Source organism: Syngnathus acus, chromosome 5 (genome assembly GCF_901709675.1).
Source record: "Syngnathus acus chromosome 5, fSynAcu1.2, whole genome shotgun sequence".
Taxonomy (NCBI): domain Eukaryota; kingdom Metazoa; phylum Chordata; class Actinopteri; order Syngnathiformes; family Syngnathidae; genus Syngnathus; species Syngnathus acus.
This window is the reverse complement of record NC_051091.1, coordinates 188,999-204,475: the sequence shown is the minus strand read 5'-3', so window position 1 is coordinate 204,475 and position 15,477 is coordinate 188,999. Positions and strand designations below refer to the sequence as shown.

At 46.3% G+C, this 15,477-nt stretch overlaps 4 protein-coding genes across 7 annotated transcripts; 1 reads left to right on the top strand and 3 right to left on the bottom strand.

Annotated features, from left to right (window-relative positions):
- Positions 1 to 135: 135 nt before the first annotated feature.
- slc2a10 (solute carrier family 2 member 10) lies at positions 136 to 4,029 on the bottom strand. Of its 2 annotated transcripts, XM_037250898.1 has the most exons (7): positions 3,447 to 4,029; positions 2,482 to 2,606; positions 1,123 to 2,319; positions 916 to 1,038; positions 714 to 849; positions 486 to 630; positions 136 to 446 (listed from the first exon to the last, which is right to left on the bottom strand). In XM_037250898.1, exons 2-6 carry the CDS (start codon positions 2,483 to 2,485, stop codon positions 546 to 548), a joined length of 1,545 nt encoding a protein of 514 aa, XP_037106793.1. In that variant the 5' UTR covers positions 2,486 to 2,606; positions 3,447 to 4,029; the 3' UTR covers positions 136 to 446; positions 486 to 545. The 2 variants fall into 2 exon arrangements, with proteins under 2 accessions (XP_037106793.1, XP_037106792.1); XM_037250897.1 differs by lacking the exon at positions 3,447 to 4,029 and having other exon boundaries at positions 2,482 to 3,215.
- Positions 4,030 to 4,495: 466 nt separating this feature from the next.
- On the top strand, positions 4,496 to 5,510 carry tp53rk (TP53 regulating kinase). The gene is made up of 2 exons (XM_037250924.1): positions 4,496 to 4,736; positions 4,983 to 5,510. The coding sequence occupies exons 1-2, from the start codon at positions 4,514 to 4,516 to the stop codon at positions 5,465 to 5,467; spliced, it is 708 nt and encodes a 235-aa protein (XP_037106819.1). The 5' UTR covers positions 4,496 to 4,513; the 3' UTR covers positions 5,468 to 5,510.
- A 642-nt stretch (positions 5,511 to 6,152) lies between these two features.
- si:ch73-267c23.10 (serine incorporator 3) lies at positions 6,153 to 9,925 on the bottom strand. Of its 3 annotated transcripts, XM_037250902.1 has the most exons (10): positions 9,608 to 9,924; positions 8,407 to 8,526; positions 8,063 to 8,256; positions 7,894 to 7,973; positions 7,672 to 7,809; positions 7,435 to 7,604; positions 7,057 to 7,147; positions 6,770 to 6,974; positions 6,437 to 6,652; positions 6,210 to 6,351 (listed from the first exon to the last, which is right to left on the bottom strand). In XM_037250902.1, exons 1-10 carry the CDS (start codon positions 9,626 to 9,628, stop codon positions 6,216 to 6,218), a joined length of 1,371 nt encoding a protein of 456 aa, XP_037106797.1. In that variant the 5' UTR covers positions 9,629 to 9,924; the 3' UTR covers positions 6,210 to 6,215. The 3 variants fall into 3 exon arrangements, with proteins under 3 accessions (XP_037106795.1, XP_037106798.1, XP_037106797.1); XM_037250900.1 differs by having other exon boundaries at positions 6,153 to 6,351; positions 7,672 to 7,973; positions 9,608 to 9,925; XM_037250903.1 differs by lacking the exon at positions 9,608 to 9,924 and adding an exon at positions 8,872 to 8,964 and having other exon boundaries at positions 6,156 to 6,351; positions 7,672 to 7,973.
- Positions 9,926 to 10,972: 1,047 nt separating this feature from the next.
- Positions 10,973 to 15,414, bottom strand: sypl2a (synaptophysin-like 2a). Its single transcript, XM_037250923.1, has 7 exons — positions 15,340 to 15,414; positions 15,166 to 15,235; positions 14,868 to 14,942; positions 12,627 to 12,748; positions 12,095 to 12,293; positions 11,743 to 11,913; positions 10,973 to 11,440 (listed from the first exon to the last, which is right to left on the bottom strand). The coding sequence occupies exons 2-7, from the start codon at positions 15,181 to 15,183 to the stop codon at positions 11,315 to 11,317; spliced, it is 711 nt and encodes a 236-aa protein (XP_037106818.1). The 5' UTR covers positions 15,184 to 15,235; positions 15,340 to 15,414; the 3' UTR covers positions 10,973 to 11,314.
- Between the last annotated feature and the right edge of the window lie 63 nt (positions 15,415 to 15,477).

Sequence of the window (15,477 nt, the reverse complement as noted above, 5' to 3'; positions counted from 1 at the left end):
ACTGTATATATTTTGATGTTCTTATGTAGAAGACTAGTATTTGCAAATATTTGTGTAAATAAACAGTTATTTATCAAGTACCCTGTGCTTTTTTCATGATTATGCACGTCAAATTGTTAATGCGTAGGTAGGTAGGTAGGTAGCAACTTTATTTGAAAGGTGTTTTCCAAAAAATAGGAAATAAGTACAATAAAGGACAATCATGCAGACAGTAATCCAATTTGACATACTAAAAATGTAGTGAAAATAAAGTCATATACTCGATGTTTTTCTCTAATCCATTACCAATAACCTTGACACAAATTCATTTCAATATAAATGAATTGACATACAGTCGGAAAAAAGGTAACAGCAAATAGAAGAAGCAATCACCATGCCATTAGCACGCACCCTCATTTTAAATCATCCCTCTCTAGTCAAATAAAAGCTTCTTGCTGTTCAGAGTAGTGCTCAGTAGTGAGTGGCAGAACAGATTGGAAGTCGTATGTGACACATTTCCAGTGTGCGCGACGACAGTATTGTGAAAAGCTGCCGGTTCAACCGCTTCATTGACAGACAACTCTTTGGTAGTCTGACGGGGAAGTTCTTTGTCTGATGAGGTCACAGCAGTCCACAGTGCGGTGGTGAAATCTTAGGCCAAAACACAAGCCGAGCGAGCTCAATATTGCGCCTGCCTGGCTGGCACACAGATAGATGGCGATTGAGCAAAGCACCTGTTTAAGCGCAGCTCCCTGTCGATCTCCTCCAGCGTCTTGCCTTTGGTCTCCGGGAGCATGAAGTAGAAGAAAAGCGCGGCCGCCGCTGACATCATCCCGTACATAAGAAAGGTTCCGGACAGACCCAACGCATCTGACCATATCCACAAAAGGCACATTGCAGATGGATTTGACCAATACAGGGATCATGGGAGCTTACTGAAAAGGTCCAGGAAGGTGAAAGCCACCAAAAGGTGGGCGCTCCAGTTGAAGCAGCTGGTGAACGCGAAGGCTCGTCCTCTCACGGCTGCGGGAAATATCTCGCTGAGGAGGAGCCAGGTCACTGGAGCAAACATCGAAAGAGGATTTAGCATTTGGATCACAAAACTACGCTTGAGATACTATATCGCTGCAACCATATACAAACTGGGTCCAAATCCAATGGAGTATGCGCTGACTGCCGCCATCATGCACACCACAATGATCCAGTTGAGAACTCGATCCCCCACGCTGGGAGAAGATTCCGTAGCGGCTCTTTCCGTTTGGGTTTCCGGAAGCCGTGCACCGAGAAGCGCTGTGTCATTTCCGGCCGGCAGATGAAGAAGGGGACCGGTGTGGTTGCCAACGGAACGCCCCCAACCGCAAGGCCTCGCCGGTGCCGCCGGCGCCGCCCCCCCACGGTTGAGCGGATGCGCGCCGAGCAGTCCGACGCAGATCAGGCAAAAGGCCATGACGCAGCATCCGCCGATGAGCAAAGGCCTCCTGCCCCATTTGTCGGAATACGCCACGGAGACCAGCGTGGCCGCCACTTTGACTATTCCGATACCGACCGTCGCCAGCACGGCAGAATTGTCGCTGTGAAATCCTGCAGAGTGAAATATGGTCGAGGCGTAAAAGAGGACGTTTGGCTGTCCCGTCAACTGCTGAAAAAGCACAAGTCCCAGCCCTAGCGCCGTGCGGGTCCGCATGTTGTCTCGGCGCCGGAAAAGGTACGAGATGTCGCACTGCGCCTTCTTGCCATTTGAGCGAGCTTCATCTCCAGCCGTAAGAGTCGTTTGGGAAGGAAGGGACGCTGGCGACGGAAGGGCGCATACGGAGACGAGTTGAATCAAGGTGGGCACCGCGGCTACGGCAAACATCCACTTCCAGCCGCTTTGGACATGAACCAAAAGGTAGTTGACGGTGTAGGCGAAGAGGACGCCCGCGGTAATGCCGGCTTCGTACAGCGTCACCAAACGGCCCCGACGCTCGGGGCTCACCATCTCCGACACAAAGATGCAGCAGGACATGGAGGACTGGCACATGGCAAAGCCCACCGTCAAGCGACCCAACAAAAGGCTTTGGTAGGAGCTGACCAGGAGGAGCAAAGTACCCGTCAGCATGAGGACGATGCTGAGCAGGATGGATTTCCTGCAGCCGTAACGGTCGATCAAGCTTCCTCCCAGCAGGGAGGCCAGCAGGGCTCCGGCCAACAAGGAGCTGACCAGCAGCTCTTGCTGAATGCAGCTGAGTCCAAACTGGCTCTTGAGTTGGAGCAGAGCGCCCGAGATGACGGCCAATTGGTAACCGAAAACCAGGCCTCCCAGCGTGGACGAGGCGCTGGCAAACAGGAGGGCGGAGCCACCTAGGATGACGATGCACAACCAGACACGTGACTACTACAACAATATTAGAAAGGAGATTGTTGATGATCAGGTGACTCTTAATCATTCAAGCGTCTGTTTGCAGCAATCTGTTCACATCAATGTCCAGCCAGTGCTTTCAAACGGAAAGAGACATTGCTTACCCATTATTGTCCCGTTAGAAGTGCTCTTCGGCCATGTCGCTTCTTAGGTCCAAAGCAACATTTCGCTCAAACAAATGAAGTTACGCCTTAGGAAATCATCGCCGCTGCTGGCTGGCCCGGAAATCCTGCTCACATGAGCCCGCAAGAGTGAGTGAGTGAGTGAGTGAGTGAGTGAGTGAGTGAGTCAGTCAGTCAGTCAGTCAGTCAGTCAGTCAGTCAGTCAGTCAGTCAGTCAGTCAGTCAGTCAGTCAGTCAGTGAGTGAGTGTGGCGCTCAAGTGTCACCATGACAACCCCCTTGTTGATTGCTGTGATTTAATTACTGGGTCCTTTTGAGATATGCACAACAAAATGCAAGGCAGATCCAGGGACACTCTGCTTGCTTGCTTGCTTGCTTGCTTGCTTGCTTGCTTGCTTGCTTGCTTGCTTGCTTGCTTGCTTGCTTGCTTGCTTGCTTGCTTGCTTTTCAATCAATACGCAGACTCAAATCAAACGAGTCCTTGGGTTTACACGACCTGATAGTGGTCTACATGTGAAAATCACATGCCTTGAGGCGGTAAGACCGCCAAGATATATCTTTTTTTAATATCGTGAAAACATTTTGCACAACTGCACGTATTTTACAGTGTCTTTGTCTCATATGTACATGGTGCGGAGACTTGTTGGTTCGTTCCATGATCTTATAGCAATCACTCAAAAGGTAAATAGTTGGACCGATGGAATGATTATGCAAAGAAAACAACCCGGCCGGCCTTAGCGACCTGACTGGTTCTTCTCTTGGCTCGAGGTGGATGGAATTATTTTGTCAAGGCATAAACATCCTCGTCGAAAACACACACACACAAAAAGACACAAAACACACGAGCGCGCATGCCATGCACTGCAGCGATAAGTGAAGTGAAACGAACTCATGTACGCTAATGTACGGAGTCCTCGCATAGATCGTGGTGGGAGCAGAACAACTCACAGGAGTTTGCTGCTGCTGCTGCCGCCGCCGCCGCCGCCGCTGCTGCTGCTGCTCCAGAAAAGTTGACGCTACGTGGCAGACACATGCACATACGTGAAGTTGGAGATCGAGAGAGAGAGAGAGAGCGCGAGAGAGCGAGAGAGCGCGAGAGAGAGGGAGAGAGAGAGAGAGAGAGAGAGAGAGAGAGAGAGAGAGAGAGAGAGAGAGAGAGAGAGAGAGAGAGGAGACAAGTCAGGAAAAGTGAGTGACGTTACTCCTGCTACTGTCACGCGCAGCGCAGCGCAGCGTATGTCGATCCCAAATGTGTTTGGAAAGCTGTCTGGTTTCCCTTCACAAAGCGTTGAAGATGAACTTATTTGTCCTCGCAGTGGGTTGTGCCAAGTTTACGCGCTATCCCGCCCTCTTCAAGCCAGGCTCTGATCAACGAGCTCCATTTCATTTGGTTTGTGGAGAGCCTTTCCTATCCCCACTAATGCTACCTTTGCCTTTACCCTAACCCAGACGAAACCAGGCTGCAATTTCGTAGACTGAAAACGCCCAACACATTTTTAACTTTGTTTTGAAATACCACCGCCGAGTGGCAACTGGTGACCCCCCCACCACCACCACCAGGACATTGTAGACAGAAATAATAATAATAATAATAATCATCATCATCAACAACAACATTTGACCTTTCCCTACCTCATGATGTATTCCCTTGGCTTTTGATTAGAAAAAGTGCCCCGTCCGGTATGACAACTATGAGCTGGAAAGTAAATATGACGGAGGTGATGAACTCGTTTTTAGACTCTCGTGTCACCTGTTCGATCTTTTGCATGTGCTATAGACTATGACAGGATATCCTATAAAACTATTACGATTTAGATGTGGAAAAACTGGGATGACCAGCATACTATAAAACGTAAGAATGTGTCACTCATTGTAAAATAAAAATGAATAAACATCCATCCGTCCGTCCATCTAAGAGACTGATGAACTCGTAGTGGACTTAGTCGTCCTGTAGGTGGCGGTAATACACCGGAAAGGCTATTTAAACCCCCCGAAGAAGCAAAGCCGGAAAAAAGATGTCAAGTCAAAGCAGCATGCTGCTGCCCGACTTTCTCACTACTGCAGAGCTATTAAAGCAAGGCGCCGAAGCGCGAGTATACCGGGCTGTGTTTCTAGGGAAGCCGACTATCGTGAAAGAACGCTTCCCGAAACGTTACAGGCACGCGGTGTTGGACGAAAAACTGACACACCGTCGAACCGTGCAAGAGGTTCGTTCGATTCTTCGCTGCCGAAGAGCAGGCAAGTACAGTCACAGGGCACAGGGCACAAGGCACAGGGCACATGGCACAGGGCGCCGCCGCCGCCGCCACAATGAGCAAAGTCATTGAAGAGTTTGTGGCAACCTGCTCCCATCGATTGAGGGAAGCCTCCAATTTAACTGAAGTACACACTTTGGTTTTCAACACAACAATGAAAAGCATGCATGTTTCATCTTTCGTCCCAACTTCTCGACCATGAATTCTCCTTCAAATGCTCTGCTTGTAGGCATATCAGCTCCCGTCGTGTACTTTGTGGACTACACCTCCCACTGCATTTTCATGGAGGAAATCGTGGCTTCGACAACAGTGCGTGACCACATTGTTTCCGCTCAGCGGTCCGCTTCCTCCTGTTCTGAACTGGAGCATCTGGCTAAGAGGATGGGTCACATCTTGGCCAAAATGCACGACCAAGACGTCATCCACGGTGACCTCACCACCTCCAACGTGCTGCTGAGCTGTCCACCGGAGAACGGCCGGTCCGATCTGGTCCTCATCGACTTTGGTTTGAGTTACATCTCCACGCTGCCCGAGGATAAGGGGGTAGATTTGTATGTGCTGGAGAAAGCTTTCCTCAGTACTCATCCCAACACAGAGGCGTTGTTTGAGACGCTACTCCAGAGCTACACAGCCTCATCCAAAAAATCACAAGCGGTCATTAAAAAGCTTGATGAAGTTCGTTTGAGGGGGAGAAAGAGGTCTATGGTGGGATGAAAGGCTGAAGCGAAATATTTGAATAAAAAAGTCGCTAACATTTTGCTCATCCCTTTATTGGATGTGACCGCTGCGCAATGTGAGGCGCACATGTTGCAGAGTGATGACCTAAATCTCCTGTTGGCAAATGGCAAATCTCCACTTTTCACAAACCTTTGTTTTGAATGTAAAAAAGTCTCCCGGGACGAATGGATGACAGGGCAAACGTCTGAAAAATACGGCCCGTTTGCAAAAGCCCCAGCTACATGTAGACAGGCCGCTAAAAACAACATTAGTTGCAACTAACAACAAACATTAGTTCTTGTTCTGGACTTCAAACTATGCATACGTCTCGACGGAAAAGACTTCCTAATCACACCTTTGACCCTTATACATTTGACCTTAAAACACATTTCAAAATCCATTCAGTCAAAGTTTGATCAAATATTTGGCAACATCTGATGTCATGAACCACAATTGTCTTTAATATGTACAAAGGATTTTCTTATATACAAATAAGTCTTAAGGCATTGGAGAGAGAGCGAGAGAGAGAGAGAGACACACTAATCAAAGGGGAATGTTTCCGTGGGTTTGACATAAAGGCGACAACATTCCCAAATGTGGAGAGCAAATGAGCTCATCTCCAACTTCCATTGGATTCACATGTAAACGAGTATCCATTTCAGCAAAGAAGCGCTCGCTCCCTCCCTCCCTCCCTCCCTCCCTCCCTCCCTCCCTCCCTCCCGTGAAGGAAGGTCCACTCTGGAAATCACTCAAAGTCTCTGTTGCTGAGGATTATGGGAGCCACCAAGGTCCAGGCGTATAGGGCCAAACACAACCAGCTGGAGATGATCTTCACCCACACTGTTGGCCACTTTCTGGTGACTGTGTAGTCTGCGTTTGGACTAGGTAGGAGGGGAAAAGGTTGGTTGAGAGTCTGAGACATGATTTGGTCATGCCAATGACAGAGTCGACGCAGCTGTGACTCACCTGTACCAGTTTGTGAGGGTCATCATGATGTAAAGCGACGCAAGGAAGAGCATGAAATGAAAAAAGGAATAGCTGTAATGGACCAGGTCTTGTTCGCTGTCCTCCGTCTGTCTCTCCTTCTCCAACGATTCCTGACTGCCACGCTCGGCCAGGATGTCCGAGTCTTTGGAGGCCATGGTCAGTTTGCTCATCTGGCTGGCGCTGGATGAGCGAAGGCTGGGGTGAGAATGCAAAACACAAAATCACGCTACTTTATTTCTCATCTGTTCTTGAATGTCTTTGCATTAATCTGACTCGCTAAAATAACTGAATTGTTTCCTTTTGGCAGTGTACCTGGAGTAGATGATGCATACGACAAATAAAGCCAGGCCCACAATGCTCTGCGCATCCCACCACTGTAGGTAAGGCGTTGAGGGGACGGGTTCCTCCGTGCCATCAATCACCACCACGGCAGTGGTGTTTTCAATCTGGAGAGAAGCCATTGTGGGCGCTGTTATCTGTTGAACGATACTGATCAGGCTTGGGTTACATGACTGGTCTGGGGGGAACAAACAAGCAAAAGTCTTTCTTTAGGTTGGGAACATCATCAGTAGAACAGCACGTTGCTTAATCTTGCTTACCTGGTTCGTTGCTCATGGCGGACCAGGTTAGAAAGACGGTGTACATGGTGATGATGGAGGACTGGAGAAGACCAGAGTGAGGCTGATACTCCTAGCAAAGCAAAACATATTTTCCATAGACTAAATAAAAGGACGAATCATGACATTTCACACATTAAGACTCAAATGGCAAGCAATTTAGCAATAGGAAAATCAGTAAGCACAGCAGCAAGATCAGATTGGAATGCATTCATGTGGAGTCGAAATGAGTGTATGTATACACACACACACACACACACACACACACGACACTAAATCTGGCTGAAGAAATGAAAATGTCTTGTTTTTCCTTCTTTTCTAATGAGGAGAAAAAAAGCCATGCAAATGTCCTCGTTGTACCTGTACTTTCCGCAGCACAGAGATGACAGAGGCCCCAAAGCAGAGCAACATGTTGAAGGTAATGAAGAACTTGTTGATGGCGCAGCCATCGGGTTTAGTGTAGAAGATGTAGAAGAGGACAACGCCAATGAATGACACAAGGTAGTTTAGGATGGTGACCAACACCAAAGCTGGAAAAGAGGCAAGGACTCCTTATTGGGGTGGCTGGGGGTATTGATGGTGAGACAAATCACTCACCTGCATACCAAACTTTGGAGTTGCTTTTCTCCATTTTGTCCATCCAGGACTCATTCCAGGAGTGGGCAAAGTCAACCAGCAGCACCACCTGGATCACAATGAAGAAGAATCCACCACCAGAGCCCACAATAAACCAAGCTAAAACAGCAAAGGCAAGCCTTTTAAAAATACATACCAAAAAAGACATCAATTGTTGTGATCGTTTACGGATTCGGAGCTTACCGTACGTAAATTTACCATCTGGAATGTAAAGGGAACCGGCCATAACTAGGATCAGGCCAAGAATCTTAAAGAACCAAAATCTGCCAGGAGGAAGACCAAAAAAAAAACAAAAAAAAGGTCATGGCATAACAGTAGTAGTAGTAGCTTCTCGGAGCACTATTTGACTCACCCATTGTGGACGGCAGCACGCGGGTCTCTGGTGTTCTTGACGTTAACGAAAAGAATGGAAAACCAAATGAACCACATACTCATTCCAAAGCAGACACGGTAGACTGCCTTGTACCCCAAAAAATTGTCACAGTTGAAATCAGCTTGGATGCCAGGCAGAGGAGAGCCCGCCCCATCTGCACAGAAGCCTGGGATCTGAACAAATCAAAGTACAAAACGGAAAGCATCTGAAGCGCTCCATCCACCTTTAGGTAGGTGTGCTACGTTGAACAAACAAAACAAAACAAAACACTGCGGGTACCAAGGATGGTCATGTCTGGCTGGCTTTTGCGGGCTAATGCTTACTCGTCTAAGAAGCTTCTCGGCCCCTGGTGACAGCATGATGCAGGACACGACGGTCCCCAGCAACAGGATCCAAGCGTAAATAATCCTGGTCACTATGGAATTCCGACACAAGCATTGTGTCTAGAGGAGACGGTGGACTGTTAGTAAATAAGCAGAGCAAATGTTTTCGAGAAATCATTGTAAAAATACACATTCCAAGAAAGAAAGCAGTCGTGACTTGGAACACACGAGCAGCAAGCATTCTGTCAGCAGTCAGTGTACAGTGAAAGGGGACAATTGATTCATTTAGCAGGGTGAAATCATAAACAAGTGAGATGTTCCAGAAGTTCCGAAATAGCCAGCCAGACAGGGTCAGATTAGCTGTCAAGAGGTTACGCCATAGTCACTGTGTTCCATTTAGCTAGCAAGAAGCCAGAAAATCACTCGCTGAGTTCATCAGCATACATCAGTCAGGTTGATACTTGCTTGTGTTGTTCCAGTCCAACAGTCATTTAAAAAGAAACATCCAGAAAGGCAAGGAGACGGACCGCCCGACCGAATACTGCCTTAATTGTCGCATACTGTTACGACACAGAAGGGAGGGAGGGAGGAAGGAAGGAAGGAAGGAAGGAAGGAAGGAAGGAAGGAAGGAAGAAAGGAAGGAAGAAAGGAAGGAAGGAAGGAAGGAAGGAAGGAAGGGAAAGGAAAGGAAAGGAAAGGAAAGGAAAGGAAAGGAAGGGAAGGGAAGGGAAGGGAAGGGAAGGGAAGGAAGGAAGGAAGGAAGGAACGAGGGAGGGAGATGAAACCCAATTTGCCCTCTTTCCACATGACATAGATTGGTGAGCAGGACACGAACATTCTTCATAGCTGGCTATTTGGGGACTCCTCCATTCATTTTGTTGCAGCTAAGCTTGGCGTAGCCTGCTTATGCAAAGACAACAAAGCACACTTAAGCCATTTAATCACGCCTAAGTAGATGAATGGCACCTTTTCGGAGCTCGCTCAAGACTGAAGCGGCGCCCGCTGCCATTTCAAACGCATTCACTTTTTGTTCTTTGCGCATATTACGCATCTTCTTTGGTGAATGTGTTGGCAGGGAAATGCGCGGCAGCATTTGGCTGGCTGGCTGGCTGGCTGTTGCTGTCAAAGACGACGCACTGTTGCAAAGTATTTCGAATGACTACGATTTGTCATGTGAATCAATCCAGTACGTATTACTTACCAAGCTAAGAGAAGCTCCCATGACTGTCAGCTCTCAGTCTGTCGGTGTTGAGCATAAAAATGAAAAAAAGAAACAAATCAAAAATCCCCCTCCTTGCGCGCCTGGAGAGACAGCAAGTGTTTCTTTCTCCCTGCTGGCTGTCAGACTGTAAAGGCGACAACGTCACAAACAGGTGACGTCACCGATTGGCTGACTTGAAAGATCTGCCCCCCCCCCCAATTGACGTCCAGTTGTTTTGACGTCGTTTTCATGCTCATCACATTTCTTTGTTACTCGGTGACCTTGCTTCGTCTTAACGTGTTGACTTGGATTTGTTTTCCCCAAGCTGCTTGCTCGCTCGCTCGCTCCCTCGCTCGCTCAGCACACTGGAGGCTTAGTGTTAGTTTCACCTATCGCAAAGACGACGTGCAGTTGCTACGTGAGACAAATGTCTTGATTTGAACGCATGGGTAAATGGAGAAAGAGGAACACAACAACAACAACCATTCATCGCGGGGCTGCAACAACGAAACGAGACAAATATGCTAATTAATCAAGTTGTGAAGCTTTCAAGCGCGAACACGGAGGAGCGCTGTATCCATCCATCCATCCATCCATCCATCCATCCACCTTGTAAGGAGAATTATTCAAAGTGACCTAGTGGTTAAGAGTACGTTGTCTCGTCTGGACCGTGCTTTAACATAAGCGTCAATCAAACACTAATGTAACTCAAAGTTGAATGAACGATCAGACTCCTCTCAATCAGTAATTGGTACATCTTACTCCACGAAAGGTGACGGTGGGTAAAAGTATTAAATCTTGAATAGTACATTATCAAGTACAGTCAAACCAAAATCAAACACATCAATACCCTTAAAAACGTTCTCATCATCATTTCATTTCGAATCAAGACCATTAAAGCTGTTGTTACACAATCATTTGTGTGTAAAACAAAAAGGCAATGACCCAATATCTGAATTTATTTGTAATAAGGCACTCAAGTTGACAGGGTTCACATATTAGACGATTGCTTGAAGTCAATGCGGGAATCAGCAGGATGGCATGCGCTAAACAGAGTAGGCCGCATTTCACTCGCAAGCAAACAGATAGTAGGTAGTGGCAAAGCACAGTACACAAACCACCTTTTCCAGTGGGAAAATGCAAACAGAAAAGCAGTTCAAAACATTGCAATGAGTGATTGGCAGTGTGTCGCACTCAAATATTCCACTGCAGCTTTGGGTGTAAACATGGGAGCTTGATCCTGGTACAAGCGGAAAACTGCTTTTGCTCATATTACTGTCAAAAAAGTACGACAGTAGACTGTGGCAAAATAGTGTCTGCATCCATGTTTCATCATATGATTAATACAATCATTTTTTCCAAAAATGGGAGTGCTTGAATCCCGGCCGGCTTGGTTATGAGGCACTTTTTGAATTTGAATGCATAAAAACATTTTTTCATCGATATCATCGCACAAATGAAGATATTTTGGCTAATTAAACACCCTTAACATTTCAACTTGATCATGAAGGAAGGTCATCTTGAAGCCAATAGGCCCTGCTGTTTCAGAAAGACCAGGTAGAAATCGCAAACTGTTTCGAATAGAGCTGCGCTGCAGTGTGAGGAAAGAGAAAAGGTCTCTTCAAAAAACAACAACCATTTGTTGGATAAAAATGCCGAAATGAAACTGTGGGGGATTGCCTTGTTTTAGTAGATCGAACATGTGACTTAAGGCCCAGGGGCCCCTCCTTCTTCCATGTTGCTCGGTGGGCTGGGATCCTTGTGAAACGAAGTCTCCTTGTAAATGAACCAACAGTTTCCTGCCCAAAGGATCAGATTCAAAAAGCCAAAAATCTGGCAAAAAAGACAAGAGAATAGATGGGAAAATGAACAGCCAGTAGAAATGATCAAATAATGCATCTCTGAAACAAATACCTCGTTTGATGCAAGGGTTTGACCACTAGATGGCACTCTATACAATCCAAAACATGATTCATGTTCCCAAAAACCAAACCAAACCAAACACACTTTTCGACACTTCTTGCTCGAAGTGTGGCTTAAGGCAACTCGACGAGTTTATGTTAGCAGTTCATTGACATGATCTGCATCTTTGAGACAATGATTCTTTTTTGTTAAAGGCCAACTAACCAACTTACCACTGAGGCATTAAGGCGTCCCATGGAGGGAAATTCTCCCGGATGGCAGTGTGTACAATTCTCCACCAAGTGCTCTGGGTTTGTGGCCCATTTCACATCAGTCAGACCTTTGCCCCAGGCCGAAGAGGACACGAGCCACAGAAAGGCGAAGGCAGCCGTCACCACCAGATCCTTGGAGAGAGCAAACAACAAGCAGTGTTCGAGGCTTCCTTCCTTCTCTCTCTCTCACTCGACGGCGTATCTTTTAAGAAATGTCACCGCTTGAAATGACGGGTCCAATGTTTTGAAATGAAGGTTCGGGAATGATTTTTATTTCAATCGCCCTTCTGAATACGGAAATGAATGCACTCACTATGAAGGGAGCGCGGGTGGTCTGACGATAGACGTGCTGGTAACCCAAGTAGAGAACCAACGTAGCAGTGCAGTAGAGGAAACCAAACACACCCACGCACACAAAGAACTCGGCAGAGGAGGAAAAGTCTCCCTGGAGGAAGGTGTGATTTGCAGGAGTGCCATCGCACGAAGGCATCTCGTAGGGGTATGCTGACAACCTACAGAGACAAAACAACACTTGACTCTCAATTCATCAGAATGCCGTCTGTACTGGTAAAATAACAAATCCTCACCTGGCTCTCTTGTTGATCCAGGAGAGCAAGAACAAGGTATGGAAACATAACATTCAAATATATTGGAAGTTGCAGACACATGCAAAATGATTTTTAAAAGTGAAGACCATTTGCAATTTTGGCGAGAACATTCGCTTTCACCGGCCTGATGCCGTGAACCCGATCCTGCCCCCGGGCCTACCGATTCTAAATTCACCCAAACGATACAAATTCTTTATGTATTAAGGCCTGAAATGTGCGTATATTGCTTGACGCTACCTGAAGGGGTATCCAAAAACAGGTTTGACATTGAAGGGTTCCCCGGATTCAACACATTTGACTGTGAAGTGAGACGTCCCAGAGTAACCTCCGGTTGTGGCAAAGGCAAAAATGGCAAAAACCTGAAAGGGAAATGGGGAAAGAAGAAATTGAAATGCAATTGTCAGACAATCTGTATTCAGAGAATTGGACTCATCTTGCGAGCCAAAAAAGGTATTTGACAAGATGACACAGGCACCAACGTTTCAAAAATGCAAAGGGCTTTTTAGTGGTGTCGAATAATGGCATCAGATTAGGACAACAATAACAAAGACACGGATCGTCTTCAGACAGGAGAGACCATGGCTGCCTGTTTGAACGGCTTTTATGTAACAGTGTTTTTCTTTTCCATCCAACAATGCAAGTCAGCAAGCAAGCTCCAGTATGTCTATCTTCAACTCTGCTGACAGCAGCAGCAGCAGCAGCAGCAGCAGCAGGAAGAAGAAAGGAAAGCAACCCAGTTGATCGTTTGAGTTTCCTGCTTGGCGTGGACTTTCGAGAATGGCTCTCAACTATCTCTGGAACTGCAATGGATTTCTCAGCTTTCATCCCGGCCTTGTTTGACCCACCTTAGCCAGACTAACTGAAGCCCAAATAAAGCTGGTAGCCAGGGCAGGGATTCCCTCAGCGTGTCTGTCGCACCCGGCCTGCCTGCCTGCCTGCCTCATTGTAAAGTGAGGCCATCCTCTCTAGCCAAAACAATAAATGTCTTGTTATCTTTGGTCTTCTGCCTTTACAAGGAAATAGCCAGCAGGCTATTTATTATTGGCGCATCTCAAACTACAAGTGCTGAGGAGTCAGTCAGGGAGAGCCATATGTGCTGCTATAATTGGCTATTTGATGGAGCAACGCGGCAAAGGAATTGGCTCCACTAAAAGTACACTTCAACTTATGTCGATAACTGACTTCCCTTTCATTTGAAACAAAAGTCAACACACAAGGTAAGACATTTCAAGCAGAAATTGACCGAAAAAAAAAAAAAAAAAAATCAAACACTGTCGGTTCCATGACGATAGCTCAGATTTCTTATCAATTTGTTCCACAGTCCAAAGCGTCACCATCATAAAACCTGGTGCTTTTGAGTGACATTTTAACTTTAACAGTCGTGGAGGACGTTAACCAGTCTAATAAACTTTAAAAATAAAACAAATTTGATGATGACTGAGGGGTAACGATCTGCATTTTTCAAGTGTGGTTTTTTTTAATCAATAAAACAGCTGAAACTGACAATTTGTAACTTACTTGTGCATAGAAAGTGACCACGTTAAAAAAACATAGGATGCTAAATCAACTATTTTGAGCTTCAAGCCATGTTTAAATGTTAATTCAGCCCCAGAGTGGTGTTTTTCTCCATTCAGCCACCTGAGAGCATCCCTGCTCATTCCTGTTCTCCAAGCACCAGCCAGGCCAAAAGCGACCGGGTCCTCACTCTGTGACGTTATTACGTGAGGAGCCGGCCACCCCCGTAGTGCCCCTGCGGCCGCTTTCTCAAAGAAGCTCTCTCTGCAACTTGAACTGACGTGCAGCTGTTCTGCAGCTCCACCCTCTGCAATGTGCTCAATGTCCTACCTCAAATGATCCAATAAGAATGGAAGGGCATGTAAACATATATTTATTTTCTCAAGTAAGTTGTGAAACAAATCAAATTTGGGGAAGTTTGAGCCCGAGTACGGACGAGAGAAACTATACAGTCGTGACATTGCTTAAAGTTAAGAATAATGTATTTAAATATGCAGATAGATATGAGGTCCGTTTGTGCTCATGGCTTTGAAAAGATGATCTGCTGAATAATTCCATTTTAAGAAGCAGGTTCTGTCTGCACCAAATACCGTTCACACACTAAGTACTACTGTAGCAAAGACACCAGCGCAGTCATCGGCATCAGAAACGTAATACGCTTCCATTATTAGCAGTCAAACGGCCGGCCGGGGCATTCCTCAAATGATTTCCTTTTTTTACTACACAATCCGTTGAGATTACTCACGACACTCAATACTTATCAACGGTGGATATTCAGAGTCAACAAAGTTACTCTGGCTCCTGGTAAACACATGCAGCTGCTTTATTTGTGCAGGTTTGTCGAAGATGTATGTCTAGCTATGGGGTGGTGTTAATGCATTTGCACCTCAACAGTCAACGATGAATACTGTGGAAATAGGAATCTGCACAGTTGGAAGAAATCTGAAACGCTTATTTACGTACCCATTCGAGCACACGAAGGAATCCAAGTGGCTCTTTCAGTGGTCCCAGGTCCAGAGAAAATCCAGACACCGTAGTCTGTGGACATTTGACAATTTAGTCAAATGACGAACAAATAAGCACATCTATGAGTAACGTTGCCGATCGGACAAAAGAAGGCAGCACTGAAAAGGAACAACACTTACCTGCACCTGCGTGTCACTTCCAAGCTAATTGTCCCTGCCCTTGCTAGCCAAAACATTTCGAGCTACCTACCTTTTGACAGCTGACAAACTGGAGTAACACAGCCAACGTAACTTACCTGAATGGAGTCCATCATCGAGATGTACAACAGATACAAAGTTTGTCAGAGTATCCTCGACTTGTCAAGTCTATAGAACAGTTGGGGGGGGGTGAAAGTTAACGAGTTTGAATTCGAAAATTCGAAACAATAGCATGAAAAAAAAACACGGATACTATTGCAAAACGGACGTACGGGTGCCCAACGAGATGGGAAAGTCAAGCTGCTGACAGACCCGAGACTACCGGAACATACGTAACATCCGGCCAATACCTTTCAGAATAAAACCGTTTCGGCAACTCGGCACGCATAATACATTTCATTCAGCAATAC